Source organism: Chaetodon auriga, chromosome 6 (genome assembly GCF_051107435.1).
Source record: "Chaetodon auriga isolate fChaAug3 chromosome 6, fChaAug3.hap1, whole genome shotgun sequence".
Classification (NCBI taxonomy): Eukaryota; Metazoa; Chordata; class Actinopteri; order Chaetodontiformes; family Chaetodontidae; genus Chaetodon; species Chaetodon auriga.
The window spans coordinates 10,664,474-10,683,512 of NC_135079.1; the positions used below are offsets into that span (position 1 = coordinate 10,664,474).

Here is a 19,039-nt window from a genome sequence, read left to right on the forward strand (position 1 = left end):
TAATAAATTAATTGTCAAGGCGTTTTTTAAAGCAAATTCTCATAAATGCACCATTAACAGCTTGTCGTCTACTATTAAACTGAAGACCCCACCTTCTGCTCTGGGAAATTTGGTTATGTGACATGTAATATAGAATATTAGTTATTCATTGTGTAACTGAAAATAATCAGTACATTAATGGATGAAAAGAATTGTCAGTTGCAGCCATATTAATGGCTTTGGTGTTATTATAAGGCAGTCTTTGTTTTTTCTACCAGACTTTGTGACAAAGCACACCAAAGTAGACACTGTTTGGTTTCTGTGTGTTATAACAACATGTAACACATGTAGTTATCTTTGCATACTTTCCTGCAAACAGAAAAGCTTGCTGTAGCTGAGTTGTGGCACAGTAATATTTAGCCAGGGTCTAAAATTGGGGTAGTTTCAAAACATGTTTCTATTGTATAGAATTTCTTAACTTGCTGTTTTTATAGGAATAACAATAAAAGAAAAACTATTTTCTTTAATCCCTTTCTTTGGAGAACTTGCACAGAACAACCTTGGTTGGATGAAACACAAAACCTAAATTTTAATGTTGTAACCTCAGAAACCTTTTTCCGCCTATCGACTCTTCTCTAATTACACTTTCCTGTTTTTCTTCTGTGTTAAAGCTTGTATTCCTACGCACTGCCTTGTTTGACGTGCCATTTCAGTCCGTGTTATGGGAAATGACGGCAAGGATATTAAACAGTAAAATCTTGAATCGTCCCACCTCTAATCAAAACTATCTTGTGGTAATTTGCTGAGTGTACTGTCCTCCCTGAATCAACAGTGTGTGCTGTCTGGCAGAAATAACAATACACCTTCCTCATCATGCAGCTGTCCCCCTGTGGGAGTGCTCCTAAGAGCTGTTTGCACTTGGAGGGGCCTCCATTGAATGGTTATTTGCAACCAATCAAATTAACTTGGTTTCCAAGGTACAACAACAGATAAAATAAATGCATAAACAGGTTTACAATTATATTTTAATAAGGCTGAACATGTGTGATGGGATGTTAAATGTCAACCCATTACCTGGAGTAACTAACCGTTGACCACTAACAGTTAGATATTACTTTGGTGTTTTATGACCTGTTTCCTGGATGGAAAATGGCCCCCATAGGTGTTTCCTCACATGGTTCCTCAGTGCCCTGCCATGTCTCAGCACCGGGCGTGGGTGTGTGTGTGTGTGTGTGTGTGTGTGTGTGTGTGTGTGTGTGTGTGTGTGTGTGTGTGTGTGTGTGTGTGTGTGCGTGTGAACACATATGTATATATATATCTGGGAGTGGAATATTGTCTGTCATAATATGCTTTTATTCTTTCTGTTCTTGTATTCTTTTATTCTGTGAAGCACTTTGGGATGCATTTTATATGGATGAAAAGTGCTATATAAATAAAGTTTATTATTATTATTATTAATATATTATTATTATTAAAAGAAAAAGTTTTCACCCATTAAAGAGGGTTTAAACACATGCTTACTGCAGCCACCAGACAAACCTATTTAGTGAGTTGAGTTGAAATGTTTGCAGCTTGATATGATGCCAAGTTTCATGTGTATTAACTTGACACTGCAGGTTGAGGATGACTGCAATCAAGGATGTCAGTTCAATTGCACATCCTGTGCAACTGGTATAAACCCAATTTAGATAATGCACTACACTCTTATCAAATTGAAACAAATACTAACTCAAAGTTGTATATTTTTTTAATATAGGTTTCATTATTAGTTGAGAGTGCTTCATTCATTCATCATTATGGCATTTATTTATAAAAAATGAGATTTGTATTACACACACATACACATTCACATACACTTCTCTGCTTATGGTTTTAAAATGTGGTTTGTCATTGATTTCCACTGTTGTTGTACTCATATTCTCATACTGATTTCCTTTTCCAGTGTTGTAATGTCAAAGGGTATGTTCATCTCCAAAGTTTATGTTTCTAAAATACAGTCGATGGAGAAAAGAACAATTTAACTTCTCGGGTATCTCGCTGTGTCCTGTAGTGCATGACTGCTTCATGACGGGTAATTTATGGGTTTGCCAAGCCAAAATTAAGATTATTATTAATGCCTCGTGAACAAGCAAAGTTGTGTATTTGTTTAGGTCTTACAGGTTGTATTGTCTGTATTCTTGAAGCGTAACAAAGGTGCTCTATTGAATCCTTCTCATGAAACATTTTTGAGGCATTAATTTTTAAGATTTGAAAGCTACCGTATTGAAGCCTGTATTTGCTAGTTTTTCCCTCCATTTGCTGGCACACGTCTACATTTCTTTGCAAAGAGTGTGTAACTGTCAGCTGATGTGTGTATTGTGACATCAGCATGCTTATGTGCATCCATGAAATACAAACAAAACTGACAAACTAACATCGATAGCACTACTAGCAGTCAAACAAACTTCACAGTTCCTCTGAGAAATGTGGCTAAATGAATCAGAATTTTTCTGTGCAGCATTATGGAATCTGACAGCTCACAGATTTTGGCATAACACCAACTTTAATGTTTCCTCAGGATCATCCTGAAATCAAGTAATCAAAATATAAGTGGTGACAAGAGACCTGCAAACATGTTTAGAGCTTGAGCCAATATTGAAACTCACAGTCCTGCTCACACAGAAATATTAAAGGGGTAGCTTTAGCTATCCCGAGGAAAACAATGTGTAACAAGTTTTTATCAGCTCATCATATATAGCATAGCGATATTGTCAGACTGAATAAATGAATGTGATTTGGAAGAAAGTGACTGCTCTGAAATGAATGAGATCTTAAGGGGAAACACTGGTTCCTTCTAAGTGTTTGGCATATATTTAACATTGTAGGTTATTTAGATTTGTTTATGATCCACCTGCCTATCAGATGTAAAGCAGATGGCAAATATGGTGACGAAGGCTCTGTTTAAACCACTGTTTTATGCACAATCAAGTTTGAGGAAAGTTTTCCTTTATTTTCATTCTTATTGTGACATAATGCTCTCAGTGCCTCGATCCATTCATTTGTCAGAATATGTGCTGCAGTCTTTACTGAAAACCAAGTTATCTCATTTTGTTGGCACTGGGGTCGTTCATATCAGTAATCTATAGTTGCATTTCCAAGAAGAAGTTCTCATTGCTAAATTAAAAAGTTGAATTTTACTGAAATCTATCACAGCATGGCATCTTCAGTCTCACTCATGCCATCCAGATGTAAGTCCTTTTTAAAGACTAAGCTTCGAACTGAGGAGCACCCTGTCGGCATACATGTTTTATTGCTCGCCATTCCTCGAGGAGTAAAAATTCTTAATCAAAGTGCAAACATATTTGTTCAGTATTGGACTTGTCAAAGGCGTCAGATGTCCATTCAGCACATGTTTGCTGTGTCTTGGCAATAAAACTTCAGTTTCCTCTCAGAAAGAGGGTGGGAGCAAAAAAAATGGGCCATCTAAATATAATGGGCTATCAAGTACAGTCTTACTATTACCTGCTGCAGTGGCAGCCATGAGGTGGAGATGTGTGTGGTTGTGCGTCCTTGCTGCCAGTGTTGTCGATGTCCAAGCCAGACTGGGTAAGACTCAGATAGTTTACTGTGGAACACTTTTCATGACTGTGAATGAATTCTGCTTTATTTATACATACAAATGAATACAGTATAGCACTGTCTCTGATATCAGCTATGCAGAGCATGGAGTTACTCAAACTGTTTTCTGCACTGTAAAAAAAATCTTCCACAGTTCGAAACCATGTCAGCAGCATCTGCAGCACGTGGGGCAGAGAGCACTTCAAGACGTTTGATGGTGATGTGTATCAGTTCCCCGGCATGTGTGAGTACAACTTGGCCTCCGACTGCCACGACTCCTACCAGGAGTTCTCAGTGCACATGAAGAGGAAAGAGGATGAAGCAAGCCCCACAGTCAGTTATGTGGTGGTCACCATCAATGACATTCCATTCCACCTCACCAAGAGCCTGGTCACTGTGAATGGCCTCCCGTGAGTTAAAAACTGTTTGGCCTTTGAAAGCAACTGAATTTCTCTGTCCTATGATATTTGTGCATCATGATAAAGACAAAAAATCCTTTTCCCCAGTGTCAAATTGCCGTACTACAGTGGAGGGGTACAAGTGGAAAAAAATGCGGTTTACATCAAGCTCCAGTCTAAAGTCGGCATCGTTGTCATGTGGAATGGTGATGATGCACTCATGGTAAAAACTCCTATTTTCTTTATTTAATTAAAATTTTATTCATCTTTTATACCCCATGTCTGCTTTAAACAGATTCTTGTATGATACACCAGGCAGAAATAAAACTTCACAGCTCTCCTTAAAATCAGAGGCAGAGGCAGACACCACCTGAAGGAGGACATTGTAATATCTTAACAATTTAGTTAAGACTTCTTTATGATGATTCTTTTTGAATCTGAGGTTGAAACACATTTCTCTTTTATTAATGTGGAACAGACTGAGCGCCCTAGACATGCAGTCGTGTTTCTGTATCTTTCTCAGGCATGGTATTGTCATAATTTAGGCCATTATGTGAGACCCAAAAGTAGAACTCAGACTTGAAGGCCATGTAAAAGTTCAACCAAGACCAATTTATTATGAGATTAGTTAGGGGTGGAAATCCAGGGTGATGGAATGGGGCTGACTGGATATTTATTGCAAATCAGAGGCAAACAGCAGAGCACTTGAGTGAAGGACCGGGACTTACATACTGCAGGCTACAGGTGTAATTGTTGGGTTGATTGGCAGTAGGTAAGTGGTGGAGGAAACTAGGTTCCTACGCCTTGATTGAAACACATCCATACAAACAGCAGAGACGCTAAGGATGAGGGAGGAACCCTGCTAGACCCTAACAGGCATCTGGATAAATTCCTAAGGTTTCTGGGAAGAAATGAATCACACAGACTGTCTTTCTGTAATTCCCCTTTCTGATTGAATTATACTTGACAAACACAAGAAATACAGTGGTGGTACTTAAAGTGCAGTAGGTATAGCATCAAATCACTATGCATTCCATTCATATTATTTTATGAAGCATTTAGGAATTCAAGTTTTATTTGCATTTCAGTGTTTTAATACTGCCATATGAGTGTTATTAAAATGTTATAACCGCTTGCTGTGCTCTAGGTGGAACTGGATCATGACTATGTTAATCGTACCTGTGGACTTTGTGGAGACTTCAGTGGTGCTCCCGTCTACAATGAGTTCATTCATAATGGTATATATGTTTATCCACTTTATGTATTAATGCATTTGAACAATCGTCCACTTTATCCTTGATATTTGACATCATGATCATATGTAGGTCGCAGAATCAGCCCCATGGAGTTTGGCAACAAACAGAAGGTTCATCGTCCAAACGATGATTGTGAGGACCCCGATGAAGAGGAAGCTGAATCACTGGAGGCTGTGCTGGATTCATGCAAGGAGTTTGTGAGTTCATTATGCACGTGGTGTTAGCAGCGGTGATATTTAGTAACATACATTCACATTCTGTAACAGAGTTATTTTGTTTGTATAATCCGTCTCTTTTTCCCTTGTAGCAAACCACCTGTAACCAGATGCTGCTTTCAGAGTCCTGGAGCTCCTGCACCACGCTGATTAACCCTGAACCTTACGTCCAGGCCTGCATGCAGGACATGTGTGGCTGTTCCAACAGTACGAGTGACTTCTGTGTCTGCAGCACAGTGGCTGAGTTCTCTCGACAGTGTTCCCATGCAGGAGGGCAGCCTCCCAACTGGAGGACACCTCAGTTCTGTGGTAAAGTTTTGTGTTTTGTTATTATCTTTTTCATTTTATACGGCACAGGGTGGGTAAGAGACTGAAATCAGCCCCATGAAAGGAGCTCGTTTTAATTTTTCTGAACATTATTAACTTTTCACGCAGCTCCAGGATGAGAGGATTAATTATATTCGATTGGAAAAACATGGGGAAAAAGGCATGTAAACTATATAAAGAAAAACTAGATATGTCGACTTTTCTGACTGACTTCATGTCAAAGGACATCTCATGGAGAGCTGAAAGACAATTTGTGTACTCAATGTGATTTGAAATGTACCAAAAACAGTCAAGACCTCATAGGTGCAATTACAATAAATACACAACAAAATCTACTTTTGGTACACTTAAGGAAAAAGTCAAATGAGTTACTTCCATCCTTGACATACTATTGTATAATTCACATAAATTCACACCTACTTGTGAAATGAATTGTGGCATATCTTCACAGCTAAACAGTGTCCATTCAGCATGGTCTATGAAGAGAGTGGGTCCCCTTGCATGGACACATGCACACATCAAGACACAAGTTCACTGTGTGAGGAACATAAAATGGACGGCTGCTTCTGTCCTCCCGGTCAGTGCTGCTCACATGTGTATACAATCATTTAGTCTCCTCTTTCACTTTTTATTACCCTTAAAGATTCTTTCAACATTCGTACAAATATTCACGTCACATGTGTTTGTATCAGGAACTGTGTTTGATGATATTTCCATGAGAGGGTGCATCGCTCAATCTGAATGTCAGTGCAAACACAACAAAATCTATAACTCTGGTGAGGTTTACCGTCAGGACAGAGAAGAATGGTACGCCAAAGATTTCATAATATCAACATTTCATCTGGTCTCCTTTATCATTTGTGTGTGTGTGTGTGTGTGTGTGTGTGTGTGTGTGTGTGTGTATTGTTAACTCAAATTATTTTGGTCCTTTCAGTACATGTCTTGAGGGTAAATGGGTTTGTCAGAGCCTTCAAACACCTGCTACATGTGCACTTGAAGAGGGTTCACATGTAACTACCTTTGATGGAAAAACCTACACCTTCCATGGAGAGTGCTACTACACCCTTGCCAAAGTGGAAAGCAGGGTGAGTGAGTCATAGCTTTATACAGTGAAATGGCAGGAAATACATCATCAGCTGATGTTTAAAAATCATTTGCTATTTATTGTTGCTCACACTACGTTTATTTCAGGATGATGACAGTCCAAAGTTTACCATCCTGGTTCACTTGGTGCCATGTGCAAATCAGAAGTTTGACACTTGTCTGAAGAGCCTTAAAATCATGCTGAACAATGACAGAAACAATGTGAGTTAAGAAGACTGTAGTCATCAATCGGTTCACACTGGTGCATGCAACACCCTAATGATCACTTCTGTTTGTACTCAGGTATTAATGTTCACCTCTGGAGGCACAGTAAAGCAGAATATGCAGACCATCAGTTTGCCATATCACTCAGGTCGGTCAGACAAGAAGGAACTCTGAATGAAACATATCATTGCCATCTTTCATTCATGCCATCAGCAAATGATCTGACCTGCTTTTGTATTTCTCTTCGTTCAAGGTGACATCAACATATTCCGCCCTTCATCCTTTCACATCTTGCTCCAGACCACTTTTGGGTTGCAAATTCACATCCAGCATGTGCCTATCATGCAAGTCTATGTCACTCTGCAACCAAGTTACAGAGCAAAGACACGAGGTAGGTTTTACTTTTATTTTAACATAAAGCACTGGCATCATCCAAACATACATGCCAGAGTACAGTGCATTTACAATTAAATCATTGGCTGCTGTAAGCATTAGATACTACAGTCTGATGAGGATGACAGTGTATAATGTCTGCTTTTGTCATCTCATTCATCTTAATTCAAATAAATTAACCTACTTCCTTATCCTATGAGTTAACGATTTTGTAAATTTGTTTTACAGTAATTGACATTTTCCATTTTCCTCTTTGCAGTTGCAGCTAATTTCTGTTATCTGTGTATGCATGCTGAAAGAATTCTAACTTAATAATAAAATAAAATGGTTTCTTCAGGTTTATGTGGGAACTACAACATGGTCCTGTCTGATGACATGAAGACTCCTCAGGGGATTGTGGAGGGAACAGCAGCATCTTTTTGTAATTCGTGGAAAGCTAACGTCATGTGCCCAGACAGAGAGGAGAGACTTGATGACCCGTGTTCCCTCAGTGTGGAAAATGGTAAAAAGCTCTGATTATTCTGCTTTTTTTGTTTGTGGATTTCTTCGATGGATTTTCAGCTTTAAGCACTTACTTGTTTTCTACAAGTATGTTATGTTCAATTAGACAGCTCAGCAGAACTGTAGACGTTAAACATAAAATGGTTATTGTTTCTCCACCCTCAGAGCAGTACGCCAAATACTGGTGCGCCTTGCTACGAAGTCCAAACAGCACCTTTGCACAGTGCCATTTAGTTGTGGATCCTGAAATGTACTTCAAGGTACAGCAAAACCTTGCTGTTCATCTTTGAGTGAATTACATTTTGATGAGACTGTAATTCTCTAAAAGTGTTTGCTGTCTTCTGCAGCGATGTACTTATGCTAGCTGTAACTGTGACAAGAGCGAGGCCTGCCTGTGTGCCGTTTTCTCCTCCTACGCTCGAGCTTGTGCAGCAAAGGGGGTGTTCTTGACAGACTGGAGAGACGATGTTTGCAGTAAGGATTTCTTTCATTATGTTGTGGTAAAGCTGAGTAATGATTTGCGGACTTCGATGATCACCTTCCCTTTCATTAGTTAGTCATAAAAGTATTAACTAACCATTGTCAAATTGTGCACAAAACAGATAAATACACAAAGAGCTGTCCAGCATCTCAAACCTTCTCCTACAAGCATCAGAGATGCCAGCTGACCTGCAGATCACTGAGCTCAAAGCAGCAGAGCTGCACTTCTGACTTCTTGCCTGTGGATGGCTGCTCCTGCTCTGAGGGTCTGTACTTAAATGAAAATGGCATCTGTGTCCCCATGGCAAAATGTTCCTGCTACCATAATGACGGCTACATTAAACCAGGAAAGTTTGTCAACATCGGGGACGAGCACTGGTGAGTCTTTTGTTCCCAATTTGTTAACACCGGGCTTTAAATCAGTGATATTAGATGAAGGATTTAGCAATGCCTCCAGTTTTTAACATTTACAGAGACTATAGAGTTGCTGATTTTTAAGTACCTTTGTGCTGCATATTATATCTTTGGTGTCTTTTCCTAGTGTGTGCACCAATGGAATGCTTCATTGCCATTCTTGGAGAACCCGCTCGTCAAGTGAGCCTTTTTTTTCTGGTTTCTTTGCCACAACACAAGCCTTTGGTTGATAAACTGTATATTCAATCAGTTTTTACTTCTGTTACAGCATGTCCTCCTCCAAAAGTGTTCTTCAACTGCTCCACTGTGGGCACGGGAGAGCTTGGACAGCAATGTGCTCGAACTTGTTTGAATATGGACAGCGTTGCTTGTGTGAGATATTTCTGCCACTGTGTCTCAAATAACTGTTACGTTGAGGATGCAACACATTGTGCATAGTTACACCAGCGTCTACAATAGTTTCTAGAGATTTTTGAACAGTCATTTTTAACAGTATCAGTAACGTTTTACTTTCCAGGACTCCACAGACTGTAAATCTGGCTGTCAGTGTCCATTTGGCCTGCTTGATGATGGCAAAGGTTCCTGTGTGAAAGAACATCAATGTCCATGTCAGCATCATCGGCATCTTTATGCCCCTCGGGCACAAATCCCTAACCAATGCAACACCTGGTATGGCCTTGTTTTTAATTAGACATATCATACAGCATGGTTAACCAATACAACCATATGTGCCTGTATGTTTTACTTAATTGCAGCATTCAAAACTCTTTTTTTTTTTTTTTTTTTAACCTGATACATCTAGTACCTGCAAAAGTGGAAGCTGGAAGTGCACAGAGAAAAAATGTGCAGGAACTTGTGTCATTTATGGGAGTGGTCATTACAGTACATTCGATCAGAAAACATATGGGTTTCAAGGACATTGTGCCTATGTTGCTGTCAAGGTAAACAATGCATGTCATAATCAGCCAAATGACAGACTGTGTCTGAAATCACTCTTTTGCTCACTCATTAACTACTCCCTGTATAGTGACGCTCAGTAGTTCACTCACTGGTGAGCAGTAAAATGAGATATTGGACACTTGCTTATCATCATTATCATTTTGCATCACAGCTGACAGCTGTTGAGTTGTGCAGCTGGAAGTTTTGCATCTGTAAAATGCAGTGCTTTGCATGGTGGGATTGTTAGCAGGAAGTGTATATTTGTACTATATAGTGAATCAATTTACACATTCAGAATTTGGACACTCAGATAAGACATCAGACAGGAAATGTACTGAGCACTATACAATAAATAGGGAGTGATTTCGGACAGAGCTGACAGTTATGCTTAACTTAGCGTGTCCTCTCAGGCTTCATCTCAGAAATTCATAACCATAACATTTAGTTATTGCTAACTGACATCAGACTTGAAAGACAGTCAATATTTAATGTTTGCATCCATTCAATTGAGTGCTTCTCATACTAAGAAATATGAATGAAAAATGCAGGCAACTATACAATTTTATGTTCTGTCTTTAACAATGTTAAAGTATTGTGTAGTAAAAGCTGAGCTGATGTTTGATTTATCGATGGTCTTTGCCTACTATGAAGCAAACTTGCAAAATGTGTAACAAATCTCTCTCTTTTAAGAACAAATGTGGCAATAAAACAGTTGAGAACAACTTTGGAGTTATCACAGAAAATGTACCCTGTGGATCTACAGGCACAACATGCTCCAAAACTGTCAGAATCCAACTTGGGGTAAGACCTCATCCCAAGAGATGATGTGTATTCTGTGCTATATTGAACATCATTAAATTATGTCACGACATAACAACAAAAACAACACAAATCTTCTTATCATTACAGCGAATAGAAATCAAACTGTCGAAGGGTAAATATGAAGAGGTGGACCTGGGTAATGGCACTCAGATTCAGTACAAAATAAGGAAGGTTGGCTTGTATCTGGTGATAGAATCAGCCATCGGTCTGGCAGTGATGTGGGATCGTAAAACAACTGTTCGCATCCTCCTGGAACCACAGCACAGCGTGAGTCACAGTCATTGTTTTAGTGATGACAACTGAAATCTCTCACAAACAGAATTTAGAGTGAGAGTTTTAATATGATGTGCAAAAATGGTGTTGATGTACAGTATATTAACATTAGTGAAAAAGTCCTTGAGGCACTTAGTAGATGATTTAACATATGAAGTAAATACAGTAGGACATTCTTTTGCTATAAGTATATGAGTGCGTGGAAATTGCCTTTCCTTGTCATGCCAAAGAGTTTGATATAGAATATTGTCCTCATGTAAAATAAGTCATCATAATTCTCCTTTTGTCCGGCTGTACAGGGAGAGGTATGCGGCCTTTGTGGAAATTTTGATGGAGATGGACAAAATGACTTCATAACCCAGGGTCAGCTGACAGTGAGCAATGCGTTAGAATTTGCAAACAGCTGGAAAGTGTCAAGCAGCTGCTCAGATGTGGAAATGAATGTTGACCCTTGCTTAGTAACACCGAATAGACATCCCTGGGCAAAAATGATGTGCAGCATTATAAGTGGAGAGACGTTCAAAAAATGCCACAATACGGTAAAGACAATTTTCTAATTTATCGTTAACTTCCCATAGTCGACAACAAACACATTTTTGAAAAATCAATCTTATATTTTTATAACTGAACAGGTTGATCACCATCCATTTTATGATAACTGTGTGAAAGACTCATGTGCGTGCGACTCTGGAGGAGACTGTGAGTGTTTCTGCACAGCAGTTGCAGCTTATGCTCAAGCCTGTAATGAGGCTGGGGTCTGTGTCGCATGGAGAACTCCAGAAATCTGTCGTAAGTAAACAATAATTTTACCCTCATATTAAACTGAAGTTTCCCAGCATTTTCTGGCCAAGACTCTGTTTTCAGATTTGTCAAGATATGTGTCATCTACAGCATATGTAAATTTTTCTTTATAAACAGGAAACATAATGTTCTGCTTTGTTTATTTTTTATTTTGAACAATGGAAACCAAATGCAGTTAAAGTTGATATTTAAGAAAGAGATTATTGGTGCTGGTGCATCCTTCATAGAAAGTATATTATAATATAATGCCTTTGGTTCAATACTTAAGTTAACTGTAATGTTGTACATTGCATATTGTTGTTGAATTTTTCGTTTCAACTGGCTTGTGGGTCAAACTAAGCGTTATAATGTAATGCCAATATAATAATAGTTTTCTATCATTTAAAGTAAATGATAACATCCCATATTTAGATGAAACTAAATACTCCAGCCTAAAAGAAATACAATGTGAGAATGTACCAGGTTATACTTTATACAGGCATTAATGTAGTAATTTGAATCTCCTTTCTTTAAAGACATAACATACACCATACACACACCATGTATCTTTTCCTCCTAGCTGTCTTTTGTGATTACTACAACAGCCCTGATGAGTGCATGTGGCACTACAACCCTTGTCACACACCTTGCTACAAGACCTGTTTGAATCCAGAACCAAATTGTACCAACCCTATACCCAATCTGGAAGGTAAGAGGTTAACTCATAATGTCTTACCTTACTGTACTTCTGAGTAATGTCCTGGTTACAATCTTAAATGTTAAGCTGATGGAATTTGGCTTACTACACTTTATGTGACAAAAGAAGATGAGAGATTCAAAGCTGACTAGATTCAGTGTCAGAGCACAAAATACAATGCAAATAACAGTCCTTTAACCAACAACCCCACCATGTATGATGTTTGATGCTGTGAATTTTTGCAGGCTGTTACCCTGTGTGCCCAGAAGATAAGCCCATATTTGATGAGAAGACCCAGATGTGTGTGGAAGAATGTCTAGGTTGCTTTTACAATGGGACCAGATATGAGGAAAATGAAATTATTTACTATGTGACTGACAACTTAGGAATGTGCTACTATGCAATCTGCATTAATGCAACAGTTATACATGGCAATGAACCCTGTGGTAATACAACAACAACAACAACAACTGCACCTGTAACCACACCAACTAAATCCCAAACTACAACTGCAGGGCCAACCACAACCACAAAATCTACAACCCCATCAACGGTATCTCCTACTACAACTGCAGGGCCAACCACAACCACAATATCTACAACACCATCAACGGTATCTCCTACTACAAGTGCAGGGCCAACCACAACCACAAAATTGACAACCTCATCAACAGTATCTCCTACTACAACTGCAGGGCCATCAACAACCACAATATCTACAACCACATCAACGGTATCTCCTACTACAACTGGGGGGCCATCCACAACCACAAAATCTACAACACCATCAACAGTATCTCCCACTACAACTGCAGGGCCAACCACAAACACAACCACAAAATCTACAAGCCTATCAACGGAATCTTCGACTACAACTGCAGGGCCAACCACAACCACAATATCTACAACACCATCAACGGTATCTCCCACTACAACTGCAGGGCCAACCACAAACACAAAATCTACAACCCCGTCAACGGTATCTCCCACTACAACTGCAGGGCCATCCACAACCACAATATCTACAACCTCATCAACGGTATCTCCGACTACAACTCCAGTGCCAACCACAACAACAATATCTACAACCTCATCAACGGAATCTCCTACTACAACTGCAGGGCCAACCACAAACACAAAATCTACAACCCCCTCAACGGTATCTCCCACTACAACTGCAGGGCCATCCACAACCACAATATCTACAACCTCATCAACGGTATCTCCGACTACAACTCCAGTGCCAACCACAACCACAATATCTACAACCTCATCAACGGAATCTCCTACTACAACTGCAGGGCCAACCACAACCACAAAATCTACAACCCCCTCAACGGTATCTCCTACTACAACTGCAGGGCCATCCACAACCACAATATCTACAACCTCATCGACTGGATCTCCGACGACAACTCCAGTGCCAACCACAACCACAAAATCTACAACCCCGTCAACGGTATCTCCTACTACAACTGCAGGGCCAACCACAACCACAAAATCTACAACCCCGTCAACGGTATCTCCTACTACAACTGCAGGGCCATCCACAACCACAATATCTAGACCCTCATCAACGGAATCTGCCACTACAACTGCAGGGCCAACCACAACCACAGCATCTACAACACCATCAACGGAATCTCCTACTACAACTGCAGGGCCAACCACAACCACAAAATCTACAACCCCCTCAACGGTATCTCCTACTACAACTGCAGGGCCATCCACAACCACAATATCTACAACCTCATCGACTGGATCTCCTACTACAACTGCAGTGCCAACCACAACCACAAAATCTACGACCCCATCGACGGTATCTCCCACTACAACTGCAGGGCCAACCACAACCACAAAATCTACAACCCCATCAACGGTATCTCCTACTACAACTGCAGGGCCAACCACAACCACAAAATCTACAACACCATCAATGGTATCTCCTACTACAACTGCAGGGCCATCCACAACCACAAAATCTATAACACCATCAACGGTATCTCCTACTACAACTGCAGGACCAACCACAACCACAAAATCTACAACCCCGTCAACGGTATCTCCCACTACAACTGCAGGGCCAACCACAACCACAAAATCTACAACCCCCTCAACGGTATCTCCTACTACAACTGCAGGGCCAACCACAACCACAATATCTACAACACCATCAACGGTATCTCCTACTACAACTGCAGGGCCAACCACAACCACAATATCTACAACCTCATCAACGGTATCTCCGACTACAACTCCAGTGCCAACCACAACCACAATATCTACAACCTCATCAACGGAATCTCCTACTACAACTGCAGGGCCAACCACAACCACAAAATCTACAACCCCCTCAACGGTATCTCCCACTACAACTGCAGGGCCATCCACAACCACAATATCTACAACCTCATCAACGGAATCTGGCACTACAACTGCAGGGCCAACCACAACCACAGCATCTACAACACCATCAACGGAATCTCCTACTACAACTGCAGGGCCAACCACAACCACAAAATCTACAACCCCCTCAACGGTATCTCCTACTACAACTGCAGGGCCATCCACAACCACAATATCTACAACCTCATCAACGGTATCTCCGACTACAACTCCAGTGCCAACCACAACCACAATATCTACAACCTCATCAACGGAATCTCCTACTACAACTGCAGGGCCAACCACAACCACAAAATCTACAACCCCCTCAACGGTATCTCCTACTACAACTGCAGGGCCATCCACAACCACAATATCTACAACCTCATCGACTGGATCTCCGACGACAACTCCAGTGCCAACCACAACCACAAAATCTACAACCCTGTCAACGGTATCTCCTACTACAACTGCAGGGCCAACCACAACCACAAAATCTACAACCCCGTCAACGGTATCTCCTACTACAACTGCAGGGCCATCCACAACCACAATATCTAGACCCTCATCAACGGAATCTGCCACTACAACTGCAGGGCCAACCACAACCACAGCATCTACAACACCATCAACGGAATCTCCTACTACAACTGCAGGGCCAACCACAACCACAAAATCTACAACCCCCTCAACGGTATCTCCTACTACAACTGCAGGGCCATCCACAACCACAATATCTACAACCTCATCGACTGTATCTCCTACTACAACTGCAGTGCCAACCACAACCACAAAATCTACAACCCTGTCAACTGTATCTCCTACTACAACTCCAGTGCCAACCACAACCACAAAATCTACAACCCTGTCAACTGTATCTCCTACTACAACTGCAGGGCCAACCACAACCACAAAATCTACAACACCATCAATCGTATCTCCTACTACAACTGCAGGGCCAACCACAACCACAAAATCTACAACCCCATCAACGGTATCTCCTACTACAACTGCAGGGCCAACCACAACCACAAAATCTACAACCCCGTCAACGGTATCTCCTACTACAACTGCAGGGCCAACCACAACCACAAAATCTACAACCCCCTCAACGGTATCTCCCACTACAACTCCAGTGCCAACCACAACCACAAAATCTACAACCCTGTCAACGGTATCTCCTACTACAACTGCAGGGCCAACCACAACCACAAAATCTACAACCCCGTCAACGGTATCTCCTACTACAACTGCAGGGCCATCCACAACCACAATATCTAGACCCTCATCAACGGAATCTGCCACTACAACTGCAGGGCCAACCACAACCACAGCATCTACAACACCATCAACGGTATCTCCTACTACAACTGCAGGGCCAACCACAACCACAAAATCTACAACCCCATCAACGGTATCTCCTACTACAACTGCAGGGCCAACCACAACCACAAAATCTACAACCCCATCAACGGTATCTCCTACTACAACTGCAGGGCCAACCACAACCACAAAATCTACAACACCTTCAACGGAATCTCCTACTACAACTGCAGAGCCAACCACAACCACAAAATCTACAACCCCATCAACGGAATCTTCGACTACAACAAGTGCAGGGCCAACCACAACCACAAAATCTACAACCCCCTCAACGGTATCTCCTACTACAACTGCAGGGCCATCCACAACCACAATATCTACAACCTCATCAACTGTATCTCCTACTACAACTGCAGTGCCAACCACAACCACAAAATCTACAACCCCATCAACGGTATCTCCCACTACAACTGCAGGGCCAACCACAACCACAAAATCTACAACCCCATCAACGGTATCTACTACTACAACTGCAGGGCCAACCACAACCACAAAATCTACAACACCATCAACGGTATCTCCTACTACAACTGCAGGGCCATCCACAACCACAAAATCTACAACACCATCAACGGTATCTCCTACTACAACTGCAGGGCCATCCACAACCACAAAATCTACAACACCATCAACGGTATCTCCTACTACAACTGCAGGGCCAACCACAACCACAAAATCTACAACCCCGTCAACGGTATCTCCCACTACAACTGCAGGGCCAACCACAACCACAAAATCTACAACCCCATCAACGGTATCTCCTACTACAACTGCAGGGCCAACCACAACCACAAAATCTACAACCCCGTCAACGGTATCTCCTACTACAACTGCAGGGCCATCCACAACCACAATATCTAGACCCTCATCAACGGAATCTGCCACTACAACTGCAGGGCCAACCACAACCACAGCATCTACAACACCATCAACGGAATCTCCTACTACAACTGCAGGGCCAACCACAACCACAAAATCTACAACCCCCTCAACGGTATCTCCTACTACAACTGCAGGGCCATCCACAACCACAAAATCTACAACACCATCAACGGAATCTCCTACTACAACTGCAGGGCCAACCACAACCACAGCATCTACAACACCATCAACGGAATCTCCTACTACAACTGCAGGGCCAACCACAACCACAAAATCTACAACCCCCTCAACGGTATCTCCTACTACAACTGCAGGGCCATCCACAACCACAATATCTACAACCTCATCGACTGTATCTCCTACTACAACTGCAGTGCCAACCACAACCACAAAATCTACAACCCCATCAACGGTATCTCCCACTACAACTGCAGTGCCAACCACAACCACAAAATCTACAACCCCATCAACGGTATCTCCTACTACAACTGCAGGGCCAACCACAACCACAAAATCTACAACACCATCAACGGTATCTCCTACTACAACTGCAGGGCCATCCACAACCACAAAATCTACAACACCATCAACGGTATCTCCTACTACAACTGCAGGGCCAACCACAACCACAAAATCTACAACCCCGTCAACGGTATTTCCCACTACAACTGCAGGGCCAACCACAACCACAAAATCTACAACCCCCTCAACGGTATCTCCCACTACAACTGCAGGGCCAACCACAACCACAAAATCTACAACCCCATCAACGGTATCTCCGACTACAACTCCAGTGCCAACCACAACCACAATATCTAAAACCTCATCAACGGAATCTCCTACTACAACTGCAGGGCCAACCACAACCACAAAATCTACAACCCCCTCAACGGTATCTCCCACTACAACTGCAGGGCCATCCACAACCACAATATCTACAACCTCATCAACGGTATCTCCGACTACAACTCCAGTGCCAACCACAACCACAATATCTACAACCTCATCAACGGAATCTCCTACTACAACTGCAGGGCCAACCACAACCACAAAATCTACAACCCCCTCAACGGTATCTCCTACTACAACTGCAGGGCCAACCACAACCACAAAATCTACAACCCCCTCAACGGTATCTCCTACTACAACTGCAGGGCCAACCACAACCACAATATCTACAACACCATCAACGGTATCTCCTACTACAACTGCAGGGCCAACCACAACCACAAAATCTACAACCCCCTCAACGGTATCTCCTACTACAACTCCAGTGCCAACCACAACCACAAAATCTACAACCCCCTCAACGGTATCTCCTACTACAACTGCAGGGCCAACCACAACCACAAAATCTACAACACCATCAATCGTATCTCCTACTACAACTGCAGGGCCAACCACAACCACAAAATCTACAACCCCCTCAACGGTATCTCCTACTACAACTGCAGGGCCATCCACAACCACAATATCTACAACCTCATCGACTGGATCTCCGACGACAACTCCAGTGCCAACCACAACCACAAAATCTACAACCCTGTCAACGGTATCTCCTACTACAACTGCAGGGCCAACCACAACCACAAAATCTACAACCCCGTCAACGGTATCTCCTACTACAACTGCAGGGCCATCCACAACCACAATATCTAGACCCTCATCAACGGAATCTGCCACTACAACTGCAGGGCCAACCACAACCACAGCATCTACAACACCATCAACGGAATCTCCTACTACAACTGCAGGGCCAACCACAACCACAAAATCTACAACCCCCTCAACGGTATCTCCTACTACAACTGCAGGGCCATCCACAACCACAATATCTACAACCTCATCGACTGTATCTCCTACTACAACTGCAGTGCCAACCACAACCACAAAATCTACAACCCTGTCAACTGTATCTCCTACTACAACTCCAGTGCCAACCACAACCACAAAATCTACAACCCTGTCAACTGTATCTCCTACTACAACTGCAGGGCCAACCACAACCAC

General features: G+C 41.9%; 1 protein-coding gene across 1 annotated transcript in view; it reads left to right on the top strand.

The window, feature by feature from the left end:
• Positions 1–3,497: 3,497 nt before the first annotated feature.
• muc2.1 (mucin 2.1) overlaps positions 3,498–19,039 on the top strand; it is a 28,835-nt gene continuing 13,293 nt past the window's right edge. The window contains exons 1-31 of the mRNA XM_076732439.1: positions 3,498–3,564; positions 3,731–3,986; positions 4,083–4,197; positions 5,122–5,212; positions 5,300–5,427; positions 5,538–5,754; positions 6,224–6,349; positions 6,465–6,579; positions 6,707–6,857; positions 6,964–7,077; positions 7,159–7,228; positions 7,334–7,471; positions 7,811–7,975; positions 8,140–8,234; positions 8,322–8,448; positions 8,577–8,832; positions 8,996–9,048; positions 9,137–9,240; positions 9,386–9,537; positions 9,671–9,809; positions 10,498–10,608; positions 10,717–10,896; positions 11,202–11,441; positions 11,535–11,691; positions 12,263–12,391; positions 12,625–12,828; positions 12,985–13,008; positions 17,062–17,363; positions 17,856–17,906; positions 18,255–18,308; positions 18,966–19,019. Coding sequence (XP_076588554.1) covers positions 3,498–3,564; positions 3,731–3,986; positions 4,083–4,197; positions 5,122–5,212; positions 5,300–5,427; positions 5,538–5,754; positions 6,224–6,349; positions 6,465–6,579; positions 6,707–6,857; positions 6,964–7,077; positions 7,159–7,228; positions 7,334–7,471; positions 7,811–7,975; positions 8,140–8,234; positions 8,322–8,448; positions 8,577–8,832; positions 8,996–9,048; positions 9,137–9,240; positions 9,386–9,537; positions 9,671–9,809; positions 10,498–10,608; positions 10,717–10,896; positions 11,202–11,441; positions 11,535–11,691; positions 12,263–12,391; positions 12,625–12,828; positions 12,985–13,008; positions 17,062–17,363; positions 17,856–17,906; positions 18,255–18,308; positions 18,966–19,019 — 4,185 coding nt within the window. The remainder of the gene's footprint in view (positions 3,565–3,730; positions 3,987–4,082; positions 4,198–5,121; positions 5,213–5,299; positions 5,428–5,537; positions 5,755–6,223; positions 6,350–6,464; positions 6,580–6,706; positions 6,858–6,963; positions 7,078–7,158; positions 7,229–7,333; positions 7,472–7,810; positions 7,976–8,139; positions 8,235–8,321; positions 8,449–8,576; positions 8,833–8,995; positions 9,049–9,136; positions 9,241–9,385; positions 9,538–9,670; positions 9,810–10,497; positions 10,609–10,716; positions 10,897–11,201; positions 11,442–11,534; positions 11,692–12,262; positions 12,392–12,624; positions 12,829–12,984; positions 13,009–17,061; positions 17,364–17,855; positions 17,907–18,254; positions 18,309–18,965; positions 19,020–19,039) is intronic.